The following is a 22,835-nucleotide window of genomic DNA, read 5'->3' on the forward strand; positions in this document are numbered from 1 at the left end:
AGGGTAAAGGATTATCATATATAGGGGGAGCATACCTATGGAGCAAATGGTTATGAGTGATGATACCTGTTTGTTTTCTCAGTACTCGGTTCTCTCTCTCTCTTTCGGCTGGGATTGCTGTTGATATTTGGTATTAGGTTATGGTTAAGGTGTATGGGCCCAACTGGTTTCGTTCTCATCATTTCTCCAATTCAACCTCGGATTGTATACACCTTCGGGCAACAGATCACAGGCGTTTTATCAGCCAGGCGTACTTCTCTGTTCTAGCTCATCATCACATACTAACTGCCTTTGGATTATCATCTTCCCTTCCTCTCCACTTTCGGGACTCTGTACGAGGCCGCTCGCCCAAGCCGTTCGTTCTCTATGTCTCTAATTTCAGCTATCACCTTGACCTCATTCTGCCCCTATCTGAGCTAAGGCTGCTAGCACATCTCGAATACTTATACCTTGCCTCGCCTTCTCTCATCTTCCCTACTCTACTACTCTTCCGATCATCTTCTTGGGCTCGGATTAGGTTTGAAACCAGTTATCTACGATCTCGCTTGTCTTCGAAGTATATCTCTCAATCCTCGCATCTCATCTCCTTCGTTCGCTCCTCACTTTTCGCTCGGATTTCATATCACACTGGTCTCTTCTTCCTAGCCTCCAGGCCATAAAAGCCTGACTTCTGGCTATCTTCCTGTCCTTCTTCCATCTTCCTTCCTTGCTCTCCACAATATACCAGCAGACTCGCCTTCTTTACGCTCCAATTCCCCCCAGCTCGTTTATCCTTTACCAACAACTGTGTCTCCTCCCAACCCTATCTTCTTCAACAACCGCAGAAGGGGGGCCGTTGGAAACCATTTCGTATCCTCTGATGATCGACCCTCCTCGAAATTACCATAAGCGCTTGTCTCAATCGTCTATTCCTGATAGCCTCCGTTGTAACTGTCCGTTTCACTCGCAAGCATGGATGTCGACCCTCTACATACCATCGACAATATGTTGTCCGAACCTGAACTAGATATCAATTTTTCTCAGTTAGAAAATATCGATGCTCGTCGACAGCAGACGGCATCAAAAGGCCTTTTTGCGCGAAGCGTTTTGGCTCTACGGAACAATGTCCCTACGACTTCCCTCCCCAAAGATACGGCAGCACCTCCATCGATTCCTGTAGCCTCGACAACTTGCACAGCACCTGCTCTTTTCGACAATCAGCTTTTTGTGGGCCAGCCGGCGGATAATGCCTTCGACGATGAGATTGAGCGGCTTCGGCAATTTGTGGCCGCCCAAAATGGAAAGGTGAGCGAAAGCAATGGCCTTACAACCATGTCCCTGGAGCCAGACCAAGTATCTACTGAAATTTCGAGTGGTGCGATGGCCATTGAAAATTTGGTAAATTTGGATGAGCCCCAGCCTGTGGTAGCCTCATCGTCGAAATCCTCTGAAGCCGCTAAGGCACCTGCGGTTACAGGGATTCAGGGACCGGTTGATGAAAGTGCCGCGTCTGAATGGCCTGAGGCACAGGAAGAAGATTCTACAGGGTAAGTAACGTGACAGCGTTGCGAATACTCACTTGCTGAGTTGGTGATGGCACTGAGATTGGTCGTCACATAGCCTTCCACTCCTGCGCCCTCATTGCCCGCGGGTCGCAGGGCATATTCCCCGGTAAATCCACCGGCGATACAGACATTGTGCGCAGATTTCAGGCTCGAGATTTTGACTGGGCCCTGGAACCCAGAATTAATTGGTAGGTTCGATATCATCCAGTCATGGTACAATACCCTTGAGAACCCAAGTCTGGAGGAAACTGTACAGTATGAAAAAGCAAAGCAGCAAGAGACTCGCCGCAGGGAGAGGATTGCCAGTCGGATGACTCTGGAAGAGCTCCAGACAGAACAGAACCTTGAGACTGTCCTGGAATTCTCTGAGGATGAGTTGGCCGAGTCGTCGTTTGGATCATTACAAGGAGACACTGGTGAGCGCTCGGATGCGGCTTCTGCAAACCGACCTTCGAAAAGCGTACGAAAGCAGAAGAATAGGGTCTCTGCTGCAGAAAGACGCAGAAGTATGAAGTTTGGTCTCGACATTGCCCTAGGACGTGTGACAAGGAGAAAGGGTTCCGGAAAGAAAACTTCTCGAAAGCGAAAGGCAGATGACAGCCATGAAGATGTCCCAGTCAACGGAAACGGAGGCAAGAAAAATTTTGAAAGATGCTGAATTCGACCTAGACGCATTTCTCAAGCCCGATGTTATCGCAGACGCTCAAGCAAACGCTGGGCTTCCAGCAATTCCAATATCTAATTCCAAAAACAAGAAAAATGCCCTCACTGAACTTGTCGCTAGCATCCCTTCTGCCGATCAGGACCAGGCCAAGTCTGACAAGCAGAAAATCCTCAACGCAACCACAAAGTTCAGGAACAAAGCAAGAGCTGATGGCAAGGGCGGGTGGAGGATCAAGGGCATGAAGACAAGTCTGTTCCATCATCAGGTTTGAACACCTTCAGCATGCTTTGAAGATCCATGCTAACGCGTGACATAGCTTCTCGGTGTAGCGTTCATGGTAAGCAAATCCTAGGTTAGATTGAGGAAGACAACTAATGTCAGCAGCGTGATCGAGAAAATTCGACCAGTCCACCCTACGGGGGCTTTCTTTGCGATGTTATGGGTTATGGCAAAACAATTCAGGCTTTAGGTAAGTAGCATTTGCGAAAATCCGAACGTGGTGAATGTTAACTCTTGCGCTTTAGCCAATATTGTCGACGGAAGATGCATTGACCCAGACGATCCCGTCAAAACGACATTGATCGTTGTTCCACCTCATCTTGTCGGGCACTGGTATGACCCGTTAGTGCTGATTTGTTTCATAAAGATATTCTGATAAGATACACAGGGAGTGCCAAGTCCTTAAGCATTGCGAGAAGGACGCCGTTGGTGACGTGCTTGTATACTGTGCTCAGTCCAGACTGCGTACCCTCAACCTTATTCAAAGTATGCAAAAGTATAGTGTCATGTAAGTCATACTGTGGCATGCTTCCCTAACGACTCACTCATTTGATGATCAGAATTACAACATACGACGAGGTCAGACGCTCGTATCCACGGTTGGAGCGCAAAGGTGAGGTTGTCGATGAAAAGAAGATTATTGAGATGTGGGAGGAACTCTATACCAGAGAAGTCGGGCCATTGCATCAAATCAGGTTTTTGAGGATCATCCTGGACGGCAAGTTTCTGAAAATAGCAAGTTTACACTTGTAATTGACTGTGTCTACGCAGAGGGACATTCAATCAAGAATCATCTTGCCTCTACGTCAATCGCTGTCCGTGCACTCACTGGCCATCACAAATGGATTTTGAGTGGAACGCCCGTGCCTAAGTAAGCATTCCTGCTTCTTCTTACATCGAGATACCGGAGTGCTGATAGGCGGCTGCAGCTTCATTACTGAGTTCTATCCGCACTTCGATTTCCTGGACTATCCGGACACGAATGATTACAGTCAGTTCGTGAAACGCTATTGCGAGGTATATGTGGCCCCTTTTTGTGACTCTATTGACCTCTGACAATTATGCACAAACAGGACGATGAAGCCCAGCAGCGCCTTCGAAATCTATGTCGAACATATCTCCTCCGTCGGACGCATTCCAGTCGACTCTTCTCGTTGCCTATCATCAAATTGCCTGGTATCGGCGAGAAAGTCGTCGAGGTAGATTTCTGTGATGTGGAAAGAAGAATATACGACGAGGTTCTCGAGTTGTTCATTTCAAATATCAATGGTACGTATCGTTGACATGTTGCTTTGACAGGTGTACGAACTGACCAATCTCTTGGTGAAGGTCTCAGCGAAGACACGAATCCGCGTCTCGCCCAGTGTCGATGCTTTCTCACTATGATCTTGAAACTGAGAATGATCCCTAGTCATTTGCTCACGACTCAAGATCTTGTCAAGAAGCTATTGTCCCAGTTCCTTATGAGGGATCTTGCCGAAATTGCAAGAGGAACAAGAGATCCTGACCACCCTTCAACCCAGATCATAAAATGGTTTGTCACTTTGAAGAAAGGTGTTTCTCTGCCCGCCGCACAACCAGATAACGAAGATCCGAGCCAGTCGAGGAGTGAACTTAACGGGGACAGAGAAGAGCTTGTCAAACAATTTCACAAGTTCATGGCGGAGCTTCACGAGAACGGGCAATGGGACGAGCGATTGAGAAGAAGCAGCTGCCCTCGCTGCGAGTTTACTCCAATTGGCCCAATCATCACCAGCTGCATGCATCTGTATTGCGAAGAATGCTATTACATTCTCAAAAATAGTCTCGCTTCTGCGGATGGGAAGCCGATATGTCAAATATGCAACAGCCCTATCGCGGAGGCTGCATATTGCGGCACGGCCGAGACTATTGTACTCAAAGAGCCGCCAGTCCCTTCCAATTCGACTCAGAAAAACAGGACGAAACCATCTTCTCGGAAAAAATCAAGCAGATTGTTTGGTAGTCGGATGTTCTCAACCGCCGCACAACGATCACGAATGAGGCAAACAGATGATGAACCACAACACGAAGACGAGGAGATAGATTGGGTTTTAGGCAGTCAAGGGGAAATGCCTGGTGCAAAGGTTGCTAAGATTCGGGAACTGGTCGCTAACTGGATTCGAGAAGATCCGGACGCCAAGGTTGTTATCTTCACCCAATTTCTTGACTTCGTTCGACTCTTTTCCTTCATATGCTCCAAGGAAGGCTGGCCGCACTGTCGTGTAAGTGTTTTGCTTTTTCAATATCTAATGAGTTGTCTTCAGTGCGCACTAACATTGAGATAGTTGACGGGAAAGATGTCAATGGGAGCTCGCGACCTGAGCATGAAGGAGTTCAGGGAGCAGCGAGAAGTGAAAGTGATGATTGCAAGTCTCATGGCCGGTGGTACAGGGCTCGACATGTCCATGGCAAACAAATGTATCCTTGTGGATCTCTGGTGGAATGAAGCCATGCAGCAGCAGGTATGAGAAACTCTATGCATCCGTCGATCGAACGAATGTTGAATGTTCTAACGGTCATTATCCTAGGCATTCTGTCGACTGTACAGAATAGGGCAAGAGAAAGTGGTGGAGATTGTCAAAGTCATCGTGCGAAACACTATTAACGACTACATCCTCAAACTCCAATTGAGAAAGTCGGCGGACATCAACAGCACTATTGGTGAAGAAGCATTGCAGAAACGAGACACAATCCTTGACCTTCTTGAAATGTTCGCAGAAATCGAGGTGCAAGAGAATGGCGGCGTCAGAGTCGAGTTGCGCCACAAGGGAAAACAAGGCGACGAAGGCAACCAACAAGGCAACCAACAAGGCAACCAACAAGGCAACCAACAAGGCAACCAACAAGGCAACCAACAAGGCAACCAACAAGGCAACCAACAAGGCAACCAACAAGGCAACCAACAAGGCAACGCGAAGCGATTCAAGGGCAAAGAACGTGATAACGGCATTGGCTCTTCAACTTCGTGCTCGTCAAGTGCTTGAGACGCAATGCTCCAAGAGAACGGAATGCGCTTATGGGATATTAATCGCTTGGTTATTTGGTGCTTTTTATCAGTATCTTCTTTGGTTATTTGGGAATCAGGCATTGCCCAAAAGGATTCCACATATTGCTAGCACGTGAGATTTTGGATTTTCTGCGAAGCGAAATGTTGTTTCAGTTCCCATCTGCATATCTAAAACATAACGTTATTAAACAATATCATGACGGCAACCTTTGCCTTCCACATAAGATCATTTCAAATCATAACTCGTGAATGTATCACCCACGTTGATAGACCGCGACAGGATTCGAATCCATCTCCTGCAAAATACTATAACTATCCTGCTCATGGCCATTCTCAACATTTTCCTTATCTTCCTCGGGAGAGGAGTACCAATCCTCTCCGCAGAAGACACCCTCAATCTCCATATCCACCGGATCCTCGTAGATGGGAAACATGCTTGACGAATTTTTGCGCTGCGAAGAGAAGCTTCCAAACCCTCCACCAAAAGATCCAGTGTGACTTGACCAAGGACCAAACGGATGAAGCGGACACTGAGCGTGGGGCCTCTCAGGAACCGCCTCTGTCTCAGCCTCCGTCTCCGTTTCACTCCCCATATACATCATTTCTATGTCCGTCTCCTCGCTCATAGCTCGGCGAGGCACCGCAGTTAAGACGCCATTCGCATCGACAGGACCTTGCTGATAGCTCTGAATGTTGAAGAAACCCGTATAATGATTGAGAAGCTGACTAGATCCGAGCGGCGCCCCTGTGCCCTGATGACTTTCGTTCATGGATTGTGTTTGACACGAAACTTCGGATTGCGATATCCTCGCTCGCTTGGCCAGCGGTATTGGTGTTATCGTGCTCTCATCTGCAGTGCTATCTTCAAGGTCCTCGTGTGTTCGAATTCGTGGTGTAGTGTTGTTTGTGGTGTTAGTGATATTATTGTGTGCAGGATAATGTTTTCTCTTCAAACAGTGGGAGGTAGTTGTCTGTGTTATCTGCTTGTTAGCAGCATGATCTTGATATTTTGAATACCTGTTATTAACTCACCACTTGATCTACATTCACGCAGAGCTCAAAATCTATCTCGTCCATCATGGTGTGTGCAGGTGGCTGCAAGAAAAGGCAAGTTAGTGGTGTTAGCGAGAGAAGTCCACGATGATGAAGAGTTTCATGTCTGCACTCTATATATTGTCGTTCTCCAGGATTTCAGGCATGAAAGAAGACAGAATAGAGTGCTATGTATCAGGAATCTTGCGAGTTCGAGGGAGGTGACTGCCTGTAGTCGATGGTTGTATGCGGGCCTGGGAGGGATCGGGAGAGATTCCAGCTTCGACGTACCCGGCTCGTAGGAGGACTGTTCTGTTGGATCATACATGGCATGATAGCAGTAAAGAGGTGACAAATCCTGGTTAAAATGCAAGAACAGAGCGCTTATGTACTCAAAAAAGTGTGGATGAAGTGGACGCTCTAGCGTCAGGCTCTCAAGCCAGAGCGCTGTTTGAAGTACTTACTTCGAAAATGAGGAGACAAAGAAGAACTGCTGGATTGATTTAGGAGATGAAATAGCGTGAGCTTGTGAACATGACTGACAAAACTAGTAGAGAGAGGAAGAGGGTGGAGTAACGATGTCCGGACTTTGGGATAGAGTGCAGGGACCGCACTTCACACGTTACGATCACTTTGTCGGAGGTTCAGAGACAACTCAAGGGTTCACAGTGTCTCTTTCATAGCTTAAGTGACAAACAGATTTGCAGGGGATTCAGAATCATAGAAGGGAGAAGTTTAGAGGGTTCAAGCATGAAAAGACATGTTTAGTTACACACTTTCTCTTCAGGGATTTATTCTTGAATGGAGCCTAAACAACTGGCAGATGATACTACCGAGAGTGACAAGCTATCAAGCCTGAAGGAGACTCCTCGTACTGGAAGATAGATATTACGCAGTTTGCTAAATCACAACACATTAGGTAGAAGCTGACCGGCCATGTAGTTGATCGAGATTCACAAACTAACTAGCAGGATTAGATCACAATCACGATCACTATTGCCATGACACATACAATCCTCGAGAGACTTCATCCGAGAGGACGATCGTCTCGTCATAAATCATACTCGAACAATATCCTCGCAGCATTGGCGCAAAGCCATTCTAGTGAGACCACAATAACCCCTTTGCGAGGCAGAAGAGTGTAACGGGGTAAAAATAAAAAGAAAAGAAAAGAAAAGAAAAGGAAAGGAAAATTGCAAAGAAACCAACAAAACCAACTCAAAATGCTCCAGCAAAGGGTTATTGTGGCATCTCAAGATTTCGCACTCTGCGCACGCCTGAGGCATGATTGGTCTGCGTCGTCCTCTTCTACCTGAATTGCCCTGGGCCACCAACTTGGCCAAACATGTCCAAAAGATGCCTGGAGGATGGAGGAGGTCCTTGTGGACCAGGGTTACCCTCAAAAGGGCCCTGTCCACCATGACCAAGTCCCAGAAGAGCGTCACTATTATGTGGCATAGGTGGAAAAGCGGATGGCGGGGGGCCGTTCATGTAACCAGGAGGAGGCATCATCCCTGGTGGGAGAGGGGCACCCGCGCCGCGTGGGAAAAGCTGGCGTTCACTGGGAGGAGGAAGATTGCTATGCATAGGCGGCATCATGAAGTTCGGGTTGACACCTCGTGTTGGGGTCGGAATACCGGGGGGAGGGGCTAAGGGGCTGGGGCCGCCACCCTGCTGCGGAGGCATCTGAGGACCGTTCCATCCTGGAGGTGGCAGATGCTCGAAGCCCGGTGGTCTCTGAATACCCATGCCAGGATGGCCCTGCCCTTGAGGAGGCCTGGATCCACCTGGTGTGATTGGCATATGACCGCCTTGGGGAAATGGGACCTCATCAAAATAACCCATGGGCGGTCCATTGACAGGTCTTCTTCGAAGCTGATCAGCCTCTGGTCTTTGCATGTTGGCAATTGCGGGGTCATCCAAGAAATTATGTCCCTTCTGAGCAGTAGGGATGCCTGGAGGGCGGGACAATACTTCCGGCATATTCATTAGACCAGGCGCCGGACCTGCACTTTGAGGTTGACCTTGGGGTCCGTGAGGTTGATTAACGACCGGAGTCACTCTAACCTGTTGCATTAAACGAAGAAGATGCTCCCTGTCGCGAGACTGAGGGTCCTTGAAAGGGGAGTCATGTGCGTGCATGTTTTCTTGCATTGCGGGAGCTGTACTGTGAGCATGGGCATCCGGCATCACCATGTATTCCGGCCGTTTCACTGAGTCCTTAGAAGGAGAAGAGAGAGCACTCAGAGCTGAATCGGCTTGCACCATGGGTGGGCGAGGGGGCTGAGCACTGTCGATTTGGGGTGTCGCATTGCGCGATTTGCTTCCTCCAAGCATTTGTAAAATGCGCTGGAACCCTTCCTGATCCGCATCATTGGTTGAAGGTTGGGGAGCTGGTGACCTGGTTTCAAGGTGGTGCTCCGATTCCTTCGCTGGGCTTCCTGGAGGCGGGCTAAACAATCCGGCAAATCGAGACGACTTTCCAAGCTTTCCCGGCGCTGGCTCCTTCTTGCTAGTTATTTCTATGGAGGTGGGTGTGCTGATGACGTCCGGAGCGGGTTTTGCATCACCTAAGAGTCCAAAGAAACGCTCCATCGCTGAATCCGACTGGAAAGGCGTACCGTTGCTACTGAATATTTCGCCATCCGTGGGTCGGTGCTCGGATTGCGCAGGCTGCGCAGATCGGCTGGCGACCGATTCGGGGAGAGCTTCTTTCTTCTCCTCCGCTTGTGGTTGCGAAGAGCCGGCCTTCATTCTCTCTTTCCAGCGCTCAAAATCCTCTTGTGTATGCACCTTACGCGACTCGTCTCTGTCGTCTGTGTCCATCCACTCAGGGTCCTGTTCAAACTTGGCTCCCCGACTCCAGTCGCGGTCTGCACCATGTCTGTCTCGGCGCCAATCTCTGTTCCGCACTGAAAGTTTCTCGTCTTCCGTCTCTGGCCCATCATGGGCGTTGTCATCACGGAACCAGCTTCCTTCATGTCTGGCTCGACCCGGTGTACCATCTTTCCGAGGGGTAAATTGTCCTTCTTTCTCTCTCACTCCCCGCTCAAAAGTCTGTTCCCTCTGATCACGGTTCCAACGGTCGAATTCTACATTGCGTCTGGGTTTTCTGTCTTGTTCCTCCTGGCCAAAGGTACGACGCGGACGTCCGTTGTTCCATTCTTCTCTTTCCCCACGGCGACCGTTGAACGGCGTGGGCTTGCCATCTCGGCGATCAAAATCTCTATCTGCGGCTTCCCTGTCCTTGAAGAACTTGTCTCGCAGATTGAAGCGATCGTTTGATGCCTCATCAGACTCGACCTGTCGGGAGGGGCGGTCCGTGAAATCTATCGAGCCTTTGCTACCGGATATGCGAGATGCAGATGCGAAAGCAGTTTTGGGAGGTCCGAGAACAATATCCTCTTCAACGACAGCCCCGAGTTAGCGAGTCTTGGCATATCAAAGGGTGGACAATGGCGTCATTTACCTGAATTCGAGTTTCTCGAGAGATGGCGAGTTTCGAACAGGCTTGGTCTTCTAGGCGTTGCTTCATTTGGATTCGTGGGGTCTCTAGAATTTGTAGGTTTTCGTTGTGTTGTTGGGTCAGGAAGCGGGCTGGTAATGAGTGGAATCGTCAGTATCATGAGAGCGAGCGAAATAAGGATGGTCGCAGGAAGCGAGCGATATCGTTCTTACCCCATCCAGTCTTCTACCGGCGGTAGATTTGTAGGCTTAGTGACCAGAGGCGATGAGCGCAGCCATAGCAGCTCATCGATCTGGTAACGTCGCGCCATAAGGATGGCTGTGTGTGATATGATCAGATTGTTACCGTGTGCTCATTGGTTCACACCTTTGAGAAGCTCGAGCGTCGCAGACAGGAAGAAGTTTTATGAGTCAAGGATAGGTAGTCGAGTGAAGACTTCCTCAATCGAGCGAAAGGTGGTTTCAAAGGGTAAACGGTCAAATGGAAAAGCGAGGCCACTTGTTAGTGGCAAGACGGCAGGCGGAGGTGGAATCGGTGAAGGTCAGAGTGTGCTTGCTAGTGGATGAGGGGTAACAAGGGTGGTTATGTTTTGGAATTGCTTGACAAGATGAGTCTGCGGATAATCTGGATAGTAGATAACACGATCAAACTGTCAATGTCAACGGGAAGAATTTAGGCAAGGGGAATGGTAGAGAGAGCAGTCGAGGGTGCGGGCGGAGAAGATGAGGTCTGACGGGGAGGAGAAAGTCGTTCGGCCGCAAAACGTTTCGTCCTGGTCTGAACTGCCCAAAGGGGTAAAAGCGGCCAGCATCATGTCAACCAGCTCAGCTCTCAATCTTTATCATTGCAGCCTCTCCGTCGCAAATAAAGCATCAAATTTAGGGTAAAGAAATTGAGGCATCTGGTTTTTTGCATTTTATTTGCTGTTTAAGGGATTCTTAAGCCATCTTCCTACGTGATGGACAGCCTAGTATATGAGCGCGACATTATCACGTCGAAACATAAAAAGTGCACAATTATTGTATTTACATAGACATTCAGGAATAGTGAATGGTGAATGGTGAACGGTTCTTCATATAATGAGCATATGACCTCGCTCACAATACACCAGAGAACCCCGTCGACTCGCGGCTAAACGAGACAACTTGCGAGACAGTCCCAACAGGAGGTAAATGAAGGATCAATGAAGTATTCTCAAAAAGAATAGCAAGAACATCTATCCAACGATGTGTTCAATAACCTGTGCCACTGCCCCTCCACTCCATTTCGTGACTCGGTCCTGATCCGCTGCTTGACGCAAGGTGTCGGCCATGGCTGCAAAGGTAGCAGCCTCTTTAGCATTCACTACCGGAATCTGGGTTTGAATCCAGCTGACGACGCCTGCCCTAGTAATTAAGGTTGTACTGCCTCCAACCTGTGTCGATCGGTACAGGAGATGCAAGATCTTCCTTCTGGCGGAGGCCCCGACACTAGGTGAGTCGTAGAAGGAAAGCACACGCTCAAACACATTTGCGCGACGGTAAATATCCATATCCTGTGGGAGCCAGTCAGTACCATGCTTGTTTAAAAGAGCAAGTCCGCTTACCGTCTCAGTACGAAGGCCCTCGATAAGTAGATCCAGTAACCAACTTGTTTCCTCAAAATATCCATCGTCCAACTCAGGTTCATGTAACAAAATCTTGTCAATCCAATAAGAGGGTATCTTTTCCACCTCCCAAGCTGGTGCCTTCTGGAGGAACTTATTGACCTTGCCATAAAGTTTGTGCATTGGGTCCGTAAGCACAGAGAGACAGCAGGTAGCACATTCCCCGACGATCCACGGTACGGGAGTTTCGAGCCCAATTTGTTTCACGGTTTCGAGCAGCTCGCCAGTAAGGATGTACACTGATCGCCATTCCGCATATTTGGACTCCTGAGATTATTGTTAGTCATTTCGCATCATTCGCGCATGGGAAACGTACCCTAAGCTTCGCCATGAATCGATTTAGGTTGGCGAATGCTTGTCTCCGAACTTCCTCATGTTCCGAACACAAGCACAGCATCAGATCAGAGATGCGACCCTGCTCCACCGCAACTTCGAGCTCCTCCTTCTCCCATTTGTGAAGCTCATTATGAGTTTTGCTTTCAGTCGGCAGCGTGCCAAAGATCTCCCTCAAATCTACCTGCACCGCTTTGTCTTTCTGAGCATGAGCCTCCGAGCGAGTCACTCCGTCCTGAGACCTGCCATCGTTATTGGCGGCCTCATCAGTGTCTTTCAGGGCCTTCTTGAGGGTTGACTTGAGTTGCTTGCTCTCGACTGTCTGTAAAACGCTATCTCGAGCGGCCTTGAGAGTCTTTGGATCTTCTCCTGCCTGCTTCAATTGACCGAGCACCCTAGCAATCCACGTGCTTACAGCAAGCTCCGCAGCTGCATTCCCATTCTTGGCAACAAATGGCCATTGTTCGGTGATAGCAGCAACGATAAGGCTAGTCGGTTTGTTCTCACCTTCAGTCAGAGATGAGAGTAGATCATCGTAATGGACTGGCTTCTTTGCGATTCTGCAAGCGCAGTTATCGAAAAAGGCCAACTGATGATGAATGCTTTCGGACTCGGTAGCATCAAAGCTAGACCGGAGAGAAAAGAAGGCTGAGGAACTCTGTATGATCGAGTTCTCCGTCAGAATCGTCGTCAGCAGCTTTTCAATTTCCTTGGAGGAATCATTGTCCGAGGTTTCAATAAGCACTTTGAGAATGGATGTAAAGGCTGAGTATTGCATAGATCCTGTGTACCGTTAGTATAGCGCCTTTGAAAAGAGGTTGTCGCGGCTTCTTACCTGGTTGTTGCCACCACCGCATAGACGCCGACAGCTGTGCGATTTTAAGAACGTTTTGCAGTTGACTCAGAAGTGACTCGGCATCCTCTGCTTGTAGATCGGAACTCTCTAGTCGTTTCAAAATATCGACCAGAACAAGGGAAACGTCAAAGTTCTCGTCAAAAGCAGCATCAGGGACAATTTCGTAGAAGCAAGCCAAGAGCTCACTAACGGCCTCCTGTTGCTGCAGGTCCTCTTTGCCCGTTCTTCGGAATAAGACTACAATATCTTTAACCACTGGGCACCGCCGACAAAACTCGGCAACTAGTTTTCCTGCAGCTTGAGTCCAAAATGGCTGGTTAGATCCATGGTCGGCGTTGAATATCTTCAAAGCAGCCCGAAGCTTATTGAATGCGATCGTCAAGATTCGAACAGCGAAGAGTGTAACAATCTCCGCGTTCAGGTTCAAGCAGCGACTCATGATCTTCTGGGTAAGCGGACGGGGAAGAATGTTCTCGATGACAACCGAGACAGGAGGAGGCATAGCAGGGAGCTTATCATTCCAACCACAATTTGGCGGAATTGGAAGGCTGACAATTGAAAAGAGAAGAGCTGACTCTGCCATCCAGGAGGACGTGGGTTTTGGATCAGAAATGAACATTGTCTTCTTCGTAAAGTAATCGGCGACAAGTTCTGGTGCTTTCTTAAAGATGGCAACCAATAACTCGATCTGCAGGCGATCCATATCCGGACGAAGTGCTTGAATGAGATAAGACAGGGTTCCGTTGCGAACAGGTACTGACCCCTTGTACTTATCCACGTACACAGCGGAATCCAACCCCATTTCGATGGAAGAGTCATCCTCAGTCGGTAAGGACTCAGGGTCAGTTCTATTTGGATACCAGCCTGTTTCTGGAAGCAAAACGCCCAATGCAGAATCTGTACAAATATTCATAAGGATTTTATGCACTTCATCTGCAATCGAGACACCAGCCGGATTTGGCTCCTCGGATTCGCGATCATAGCCGTACAGCGTCACAAATCGCTCGAGATTCCATCGGCTGAAGAATTTCGTTTTGGCGCTTCGTGGAAGAGCAGTATCCTGAACGATATCCTTGTCAATGGATTTGATGATCTCTAGAACGATATCTCGTGGATCCTTCCTGACAAACTCGAGAAATGCTTTGATCACCTTGTGTTGCTCGATGAAATCGCTCTTCGCATTTACATGTTGAACTCTCAGGTTTGCAAGAACATATTTCTGTGCATTTCTTCGCAATGTAGATTTTTGAGATTCGCCTGCGTCCTCTAGCTGGGCCTTGTTCGGTGTCAGAAAGACATCGAGGCGCTTGAATGTGATGTACCGCGCCATGTAGACCTGTCGGGCCACCGCACCGCCGTCGAAACTGACAATCTCCGTAAGAAGGCGAAGACATGGCGATATCAAATGTTCCTTAGACTTAAGTGCAGTTAACCCACGATTGAAGAGTCTCAACTGATCTTTGTGCATCAGGTGCTTGCACAGGGCCAAACCGAAGTCTCGAAGATCTAGTTGAGTGGAAATCGTTTTGAGAAAAAGAGCCAGCACGGACGGGACAACGGTCAACAGGGACTCGTTATTGCTGCTGTCCGCAAAGCTCCAGGTTTGAATAAGGTCAGGAAAGCAGATGGCCTCATCTTCGGCCCCATTACGAGAGATTTGCGTATCACAATAGGCCTTTAGAATTCGAAAATTCTTAGCCTTTTCACCCTCCTTCTCGGTCTGGCCGATGGATGTGAGAAATTCCTTGAATTGTCTGATGCCTGTGCTTCTTGTGAGTGCCAAAATCTACAGCTAACTGGAAGGAACGGCGTTCCTGAGTACTTACCATGCTTGGATTCAACAACGTTCTGTTGAAAAGCCAGGAGAGAACAAAGCTGCGTATGTGAAGTTATCGGCGCGACATTTTCCGTCTCATTTCCATGGTCGATCTTTCTTCTCTTTGATCGAGGAGACTGATGGTCAACGTGCGACATTTTCTATATGTTGTTTTGCCAATGTCTTTTCGATGACGGAAATAAAAATCGAAGATTTGAAGCAATCCTATCAGAGTTTTGTTTTGCGGCGTCTGATTGGTTGCTAAGGTGGCGGCTGCGGAATTGTGATCAGAGATGAATTTCACACCAACTTATTTCTGACCTGAAGAGTGAGCCATTCGGTATTTTGAGTCGGTGAAAGGACTTGTATGCACTGAGAGGCCTTGTTGATATTATTTATTAATTACTGACAACAGCAGCTTCCAGATTTTGAATGCGTCAAGGATGTTGAAAAATTTTCGCATAAATAGAAGGCGGTGTGCATCTGCAATTTTTGCCGCTCTCTCCGACGTTTCTTAGGACAATACTTACGAATAATTTACTTTGCTCGCTCCGTAGAGGACCTCCAGATATAATATTAATATGCCTGACTCTGAAATACTAATTTAGATTTGCTGGGGTACATCTATGAAGTGCTATGCCCATTTAATAGGAACAAACAGCAAAATGATGCAACAAAAGTACAATTGAACGGGGTATTCTTGATAGTAAAATGACCTTATATATCCAAGCGCAGTGTAGGAGAAAAAGGGGTTTTTAACCCCAAGTACCTCCTCCACCACCCCTTCCCTGGCGGCGTTGAGCAGAAAGACGCCAATCATCCTCTCCTGCAAAGCGGTTGTGCAGGGGTTGGATACGCTCCGCCTTCTTGCGCTTCGAAAGGCGATCAGTGGGCGCAACCTTAAAGAAGGTGGGTGCTGCCTCGACCAGCCATTTCGGCTCGATAGCGGTAGTGCAATGCATGTATTCCTTCGTGGTAAGTACCAGGGTATGGTAGATAACATGCTCGGCCGGCTTGCCAAACAAAGCCGAGCTGGGATGCATGTACACCGGTGTGCCTTCAACCAATGTCTTGTAACCCTCCTGAGGATCCTTACGGGCTGCATTTCTGAAGAATCCAGTACATAACGCCTGCCGCACTTTCATCGTGTTCCTACCGCATGAGACGATCTTATGGTGATATCGTTCCATGATGCCCAGTAGCTGCTGGCGTACATCTTGTGCGCGGCGTATCTGACGTGCTTGGATAAAGTTCTCGTAACACCACGCATTGTTGAATTTGGAGTTTTTCCAGCCGTTGTAGACATTGAGTAGAGTCAAATGATCACCATGTGGATCGTGGAATTTGGCCTTCTTCTGGTCTGCTTGTTGCTGCTTCTCCTTCGGACGGTAGAAAACTGACTGGATCGAGAGCATAGCAACAATACTAAGCATTTCTTCTGAGCATCCCATGTCTACCGACGCAATAAGAACCTTGGCGAGAGCCGGCTCCATAGGGAAGTCGGCCATCTTACGACCCAGCCTAGTCAAGAGACCTTCGTCATCCAAAGCAGAAAGGGCATAAAGCTCCTCCAAAGCTGTAAGCATGGTATTTGTCGGCGGTGGGTCCATGAAGTCGAAGTGTAGCAGGTCATTGATACCCATGGCCTTGAGCATGAGAATGGTATGCGACAGGTTTTGACGTTGGATTTCAGGGATTGTCGTTGGCAGCATTTCCGATTGATAAGCCGCTTCGGTGTACAAACGGAAACACTTTCCTGGACCAGTTCTTCCTGCACGGCCAGCTCGTTGTTTGGCTTGCGCTTGAGAGATCGGGGTGACCACAAGAGAATCCATACCAAGCTTGGGGTCGTAGGCATTCTGCTTCACGAAGCCCGGGTCAATGACATAATAGATATTATCGATCGTAATAGATGTCTCGGCGATGTTTGTCGCAATGACAACTTTCCTTCCGCCAGGCGGTGCTGGTTCGAAGATTCTGCTCTGCATCTCACTAGGAAGGGCAGAATAGACCGGAAGAATGACCAACTCGGGTACGCTCTTGCCTAAGGCTTTCATTCGTTCGTACAAAATCTCACAGGCAGTGTCAATCTCCTCCTGTCCCGTCAAGAACAGAAGAATATCTCCAGCCGGTTCTGTCAAATGAATCTGCATGACAGTAATGAGAGCCGCATCCAAATAATCAGGTTCAGGCTCTTTCGAATACATGACCTCGACCGGGTAGGTACGGCCGGGAATCGAGAAAATCGGACACTTGTTGAAGTATTCGGAGAACTTTTCGGCATCCAGAGTGGCTGAAGTAACGATGAGTCTGAGATCGGGCCGTCTTTTGATCGTTTTCTTCAGTAGCCCGAAAAGAACATCAGTGGCGATCGTCCGTTCGTGGGCTTCATCCAGCATGATCACAGAGTATCTCTTCAGATCAGGATCGAGCAAGACCTCTCTTTGGAGCATTCCGTCCGTCATGTACTTGATCTTCGTTTCCGGACTCGTGCAATCTTCGAAACGAATCGTGTACCCGACCTCTGCACCCAGCCTGCAGCCGACTTCCTCTGCTACACGTTTGGCGACAGACATGGCCGCCACACGTCGCGGTTGTGTACATCCGATCATGCCGTTGTTCGCGTACCCAGCCTCCGCTAGGTACTGCGTCACTTGAGTTGTTTTTCCTGACCCAGTGTCTCCAACAACAATCAACAATTGGTTATCGCGAACAGCGTCGAGTAGCTGTTGGCGGAATTTATAAACCGGCAGACTCTCCCGCTGCTGCTTAATTGACATACTCGTTCTCTTGCCGAAAGACTGATTCTTGCCCATAGTGACTCTTTTCCACTCAGGCACCGCATCGTCAGGCTTAGATTGATGGGCATTTCGTAGATCAGCTGCGAATTTCCGCTGGTCTGGCGCAGCCATGGGATCTTGCCATTGTGCGCTGAGATCAACCTCGGCTGCTTGTTCTGCGGCCTTATCTTGAGCCTCTTGCTGACGCAGTTCTCTCCTGTCCTTGGCCAAGTTGGTACCTGCCATTGCAGCGCGGTTAAGAGAGCCGTCGGGGGCCTTGACGACTCTGATGGGAGAAAGCTCCAAGGACATCTTCGTCTGGCCAGCCAGGAAGGGAGGTTCTTCGTCTCGAACCTCAATGTCGATATCTTCTTCTTCCTCGAATGTACCCTCTCCGGTCAATGTGGCATGGTACTCTTCATCAATATCAGGATAGTCGGCTGCAGAAACAGCACCAGATGCAATGAGTTGTTTAATCTCCCATCTTTCAGGAGACGTCAATCGTTTCCGATTTCTCATCTGCTTCCCATTTGAATCCTCTAAGACTGGCACATCCGAACTTAAGTTTCCGTATCTGTCATTGCCGGAAACACCTTCGAGACGCTCCATGTTGGCACCCGATGCGAGGCGCTTTTGAGGGACGAGATCAAGGCCAGTAATTTGGTCCACCTCCTTCATCGAGAGGCCAATGCGCGAACCTTGTATAGTGATGACTTTGACCTTGACCGGCTGCCCCCTGGACACCAAGTCGGAGGGATGATTAACTCGTGCCCCTTCCTGCATTGCAGAGACATGGACCAAACCGTCGACTTTGCCCTTTACCCCCAAGAGATTCACAAAGGCACCAAAATCTTTGACTCCAGTTACACGCCCGTCATAGACCTTGTAGAGTATGGGCTGATCGTCCAATTCGACTGGAGGGGGCTTGCGGAAATAGTCGTCATCTTCGTCGCGACGCCTCCGTCGCTCGCTGCGTCCGTTACGATACGCGTCGTCCCTGGCACCGTATTTGCTCGTTGACCGGCCGAATTCGTCCACTTCGTCGCCGTTTCTTTTGTAGTAAGGGCTGCGCGATCGTGACCGCGAGCGGTATCCGGCTTCGCGCCTACGGCCCCGACTGTAGCCATCGTAATCCGGGCTTCTGCTTCGCTTTCTGCTAGTCCGCTCCTCTCGTGTCGACCGACCCTTATCTTCCCGAGCCTTTCCTGCGAGTCCTTCCAGCATCGCAAATGTGTCGTCCATAGCTTCCGCCTTTGCGTCACTCTCATGGACATCCTTGCTTCGAATGTGGTCGTCTTCGTCCCAGTGTTGTTGCTTGTCAGGAACAGCAAGTCCCTTGAAAACCCGGGCCTTCTTCTCGAGAGCATCAAGAACATCCATATCCCCATCCGCTCCTGCCTCCTCCTGGGTGGCTTTTGCTTTCTCCGCCTTGTATTTCGGGTGCATCGTAAGAACCAGGCGATCGATACTCTCCATCAAACTCTGCGGGAATTCCGCACCCATCGCCTCCAACTTCCCTTTGAACTCGTCGAACGAGCCACATGATAGATGCTGATCGATCACAAACTCAGCGAGTGTTTTGTCACTGACGCCTAAGTGATTCTGGAGCTCACCCGTGATTCGCGAAACGAGCGAAAAGAGCTCCAGGGACTGGAGGTCATCCATAACCTGCAACGGAGAGCGAAGTCGCCAGAAGCGAAATCTGAACTTGTGAAAGAGAAATATTGGCTGTACAAGCTATGATACCGATAGCGTCCCACCTGTGAGAGAGCGCCAGACACCCTCTGGCAACAAAGCTGCCTTCTGATGTTCTCTGCGACACTTGAGATTTGGAGCAAGCTCACCGTCGCGGAAAATCGTTGTGGCGTGTTCGGAGTTCTCGCCACCGATAAGATAAGCCACAGCAAATATCGGCAACTGGCCGAGAATCACAATACCACTTGACGCGATGTGATTAAGAGCCCCAAATATCTAGGGTAGTGTACGAATCTGGAGTTGTTGCAATGCACCGGCTGATTTTTGAGATTCTTGAATGCAACGCCGAGAAAACTCTCGTTCCTCTTTTGGAAATATAAACCTTGGGATCAGGAATAGCGGAGCAGCGAGTTTATGCTCGGGCTCTATAAAGATAAATAATGTACATTAAGTCTAAGCTTATAGTTGAGACTTCAATTCTATCGTACATGCTTCCGCATATGCCATATGTAGTCGCCTACGCGACCGAATTCGCCGTTGGGTGCGCGAATCTATGAATGCTGGATGGATCCTTCAAAACCCACGCGCAGCAGGAACTGCTCTTTCCAGAGAACTATCTTCAGCAGATACATCAACAGGAATTGTGTCCCCTTCCTGCCTTTCTCCGAATGGATCATAACTCTCTTGACCCTCTTGCTCCAGAGATCCATCCTCCGCAGAGACATCAACGGGGACGCGTTCTCCGCTCCCTCCGTCTTCGAATGATTCTATGTTCGCTTCAACGAGGACCCGTCTGTGCTCAGCGATCTGTTTCTGCAAAGCGATCTGTCGACGCAGTGAGGCATCTTTCCTCAGCTTCTTGTTGGCGGAGAATTCAGTAAGCGCCCTGACCATTCTCTCTTCCACCATCTCCTTGACATGAGCTGCGAGAGTGCGATCCGTAAATATACCCCCAAACCGGTAGCTTAACCAAGAATATAGGATGACAGATCTGTGTAGGCCTTCCAGCTCATGCAGATAGTCCTTGTTGCCAGACACCGGTTGTTCAAGAATTTCCAGATTCAAATCAGGAATATCCAGCAGCCCACCACCGGAATGCTCTGCAACACATTCGGCAAACGCGCAGGCAACGTTGCGTGATTTTCTGTCCCGAGTGTACATGGGCGCAGCCATAAAAGTTACTTGATCTTCTATAGGCAGGCCAACCACACTGTCTATAACTTCCGCATTATCGAGTTGACCGCGAGGGTCACACAGGAAAAACAGAGGATTGACTTCAGAGACTTCTAGCAGACGCTTGATAAGGTACTCAAAAGGAACGTCCCGCGGAAAATAGGCGGAAAACTTTTGGAAGACGGATTCAGGAGGGAAAATGCCGGCAGCGGTAAGCGGTGGTGGTTCAGTCTCCATCGCCTGGCGAATATACGGCAAATCGACTTCTTCCAGTGCTGTCACCAAGCCAGTATTTGACTCGACCTCGTTGGTATCTTTCTTATCTTGCTGCGCAGCCGAGCGATAACGGCCAGCCCGACCTCCAATCTGCTTGATCTCGGGAACCGAGAGGCTCACCAACCCCCCCGGGACCCTTTTAACCAAGGTCTCGAAGATAATGCGCTTGATACTCCTGTATCGTGGTTAGCAAAGCCCCATACGACAGTGTGCAAATCAGTGCTTACAAGTTAAGCCCCATCCCAATAGCATCACTCGCAACCAGAAAATCGTAATCGTTGTCGGGGTCATTGAAGAGTTTGGCCTGCTGCGTACGAATCTCTGCTGGCAAGCTCCCGTACACAATTGCCGCTCTTCTGCCTGTGACCTTTTCAATATCTGCTTTTAGCGCGTGGATCCCAACGCGGGAGAAAGCGACCAGGCAGTCTCCTTTCTGAAGATTCTTCAAATCGCCCCGAATACTCTCATCCATGACTTTAAGTGGGTTCAGTCGTTTGTACCGATGGATCTCGAGTCTGTCACCTGTGAGAGCTGCAAGCTCTCGAATCAGGGGCACGACTCTTGTTTCGCCACAAAGATGAAGTTCCTTAGCGCGTGCACCAAGGACAGCACGAGTCCAAGCCCAGCCACGTTTGGGGTCAGCGAGCATCTGAATCTCATCAATGACCCCAACGTCGTAGGGCTGTCCTAGATTGACCATTTCAACTGTGTTGCTGACGATATTCGGGGTTTGCCCCTCCGGTATCTTGACATCATCGCCAGTCACAAGGCTACAGGGGATCCCGCTCGCCTGAAATCGATGATACACCTCTTGCGCAAGAAGTCTAAGCGGCCCAGCGTAGAAGCCACTTTTGGAAACTTGAAGCCGTTGTAACGCATGGTAAGTCTTCCCAGAGTTGGTTGGGCCAACGTGCAGGTGAATTGTCCGTTGAAGCGCTCGGGCTTGAGGGTACCATTCTGCCGGATAGCGCAAATCTGCAATCTTCTTTTGCTGTTCCAGGAGGGGAGCAGAATACTTTTCAGTAATCTCTTCGGCGTGCATAAGATACTTCAGCTCACTCCTCAGACCCGAAATACCCGAACCGAGATAGGCTTTCTGAAGTGTGGTTTTGACATGCCGTAGAGGGCCAAAGGATTTCTGGCCCGACCGGTCTTCCAACTTGCAGGCGTTCATCACATAGCGCTCGAATCTTTCCCATCCTGCCAAGGCCGGATCTGACGACTCTGACAAGCTCTGCTTGTATTCTCCTAGCACGGATTCGACGATGGAGGTGAAGTCGCGAATGACAAAGGGTTGACTCAGAGGTTTACGGACGGGTGGCCTTTTTTTCGAAGACTATACGGCAAACAAATAAATCAGCAACCTTGTAAACAATGGAAGAGTACAAATGAGGGTATATTTTAGGTTCTGTTACGCTTTTCTTTAAAGATTCCTCTACTGCCTCGGCTTTTTCTTGCTTAGCTTTCTGAGCCTTTCTTGCCTTCTCCAAGATGGGGCTCGTCGAGAAGGATCGCTGCACGGGACGAAGTACAGGCTGCAAGGCACAGAAAAGGCAGCGGCTGCCTTTGCTGGTCCATGACTGCATTCCTTGAGCAAGATATAGCTTTGTACACGGGGACAGGCGACAAAAGGTGTTCGAAATCGAAGTTCAAGAACTGGCTGAGAAGCTAGGTAGCGTCGCAGCTGCACCGTCGCGGATCATACATATAGTAGTTAAATTGGAAGAACAGTAGGCAAAATATTCTCAATGACTTATGAGAGAAAGGTGATGGTTGTACTGATACCACGCAAACTTTGAGAATATTTGTAAAGATATCTTTTTTTTATCGCATGGCTTATCGAGATAATTACTGTTCAAAACTCCAGTCGCAAGAACCCACCGCCACACCGCATCGGCGATCCACCGCGGGTTTCATTCCATCCACCAGCGATTCCAGGCTTGCCGCTAGAGCGATGACGGATAGTGGGGACGCTGAGGGGGGTCCTGAAGTCGACTGATACGTTTCAGAAAGATAGGCTTCGGCTTTGACCATTTCAGTTGACTTTGGCTTCTGTTGTTCTTTGTGAACTGCCACTTACTTTGTTTCCCTCCTGACAATCCAGATTGTCGCAGGAAGCTGCATTTACCACGACTGGAGCCGGCAATCGCCAGCTTGTCTGCACAGCTAAGGCTGCCAGCTGGCCAGGATGAGCTCTTCAATTATCAACATCCAACGCGATGGTCAGTTTCATGATCTATGTCATTAA

General features: G+C 49.0%; 6 protein-coding genes across 6 annotated transcripts; 1 reads left to right on the forward strand and 5 right to left on the reverse strand.

Moving 5' to 3' along the window:
* Nucleotides 1–951: 951 nt before the first annotated feature.
* CDV56_103358 (putative SNF2 family helicase) lies at nucleotides 952–5,492 on the forward strand (the record flags this gene model as incomplete). The annotated part of the gene is made up of 14 exons (XM_026756977.1): nucleotides 952–1,526; nucleotides 1,692–2,050; nucleotides 2,214–2,473; nucleotides 2,525–2,545; nucleotides 2,593–2,677; nucleotides 2,733–2,820; nucleotides 2,876–2,995; nucleotides 3,048–3,100; nucleotides 3,259–3,358; nucleotides 3,417–3,504; nucleotides 3,561–3,756; nucleotides 3,817–4,730; nucleotides 4,794–4,970; nucleotides 5,037–5,492. The coding sequence occupies 14 exons, from the start codon at nucleotides 952–954 to the stop codon at nucleotides 5,490–5,492; spliced, it is 3,492 nt and encodes a 1,163-aa protein (XP_026615741.1).
* Nucleotides 5,493–5,769: 277 nt separating this feature from the next.
* On the reverse strand, nucleotides 5,770–6,595 carry CDV56_103858 (uncharacterized protein; the record flags this gene model as incomplete). Its single annotated transcript, XM_026757477.1, has 2 exons — nucleotides 5,770–6,495; nucleotides 6,548–6,595. The coding sequence occupies 2 exons, from the start codon at nucleotides 6,593–6,595 to the stop codon at nucleotides 5,770–5,772; spliced, it is 774 nt and encodes a 257-aa protein (XP_026615742.1).
* Nucleotides 6,596–7,855: 1,260 nt separating this feature from the next.
* On the reverse strand, nucleotides 7,856–10,323 carry CDV56_104065 (uncharacterized protein; the record flags this gene model as incomplete). The annotated part of the gene is made up of 3 exons (XM_026757684.1): nucleotides 7,856–9,951; nucleotides 10,017–10,144; nucleotides 10,226–10,323. The coding sequence occupies 3 exons, from the start codon at nucleotides 10,321–10,323 to the stop codon at nucleotides 7,856–7,858; spliced, it is 2,322 nt and encodes a 773-aa protein (XP_026615743.1).
* A 906-nt stretch (nucleotides 10,324–11,229) lies between these two features.
* On the reverse strand, nucleotides 11,230–14,821 carry CDV56_104404 (NPA1/URB1 family protein; the record flags this gene model as incomplete). The annotated part of the gene is made up of 5 exons (XM_026758023.1): nucleotides 11,230–11,547; nucleotides 11,599–11,925; nucleotides 11,975–12,774; nucleotides 12,827–14,608; nucleotides 14,674–14,821. 5 exons carry the CDS (start codon nucleotides 14,819–14,821, stop codon nucleotides 11,230–11,232), a joined length of 3,375 nt encoding a protein of 1,124 aa, XP_026615744.1.
* Nucleotides 14,822–15,418: 597 nt separating this feature from the next.
* Nucleotides 15,419–19,108, reverse strand: CDV56_104766 (putative RNA helicase-like splicing factor (HRH1); the record flags this gene model as incomplete). The annotated part of the gene is made up of 1 exon (XM_026758385.1): nucleotides 15,419–19,108. The coding sequence occupies one exon, from the start codon at nucleotides 19,106–19,108 to the stop codon at nucleotides 15,419–15,421; it is 3,690 nt and encodes a 1,229-aa protein (XP_026615745.1).
* Nucleotides 19,109–19,711: 603 nt separating this feature from the next.
* CDV56_105116 (ATP-dependent RNA helicase SUV3) lies at nucleotides 19,712–22,621 on the reverse strand (the record flags this gene model as incomplete). The annotated part of the gene is made up of 3 exons (XM_026758735.1): nucleotides 19,712–20,762; nucleotides 20,815–21,923; nucleotides 22,469–22,621. 3 exons carry the CDS (start codon nucleotides 22,619–22,621, stop codon nucleotides 19,712–19,714), a joined length of 2,313 nt encoding a protein of 770 aa, XP_026615746.1.
* Between the last annotated feature and the right edge of the window lie 214 nt (nucleotides 22,622–22,835).

This window comes from Aspergillus thermomutatus, assembly GCF_002237265.1.
Source record: "Aspergillus thermomutatus strain HMR AF 39 chromosome Unknown NODE_58, whole genome shotgun sequence".
In the NCBI taxonomy this organism is placed as follows: Eukaryota; Fungi; Ascomycota; class Eurotiomycetes; order Eurotiales; family Aspergillaceae; genus Aspergillus; species Aspergillus thermomutatus.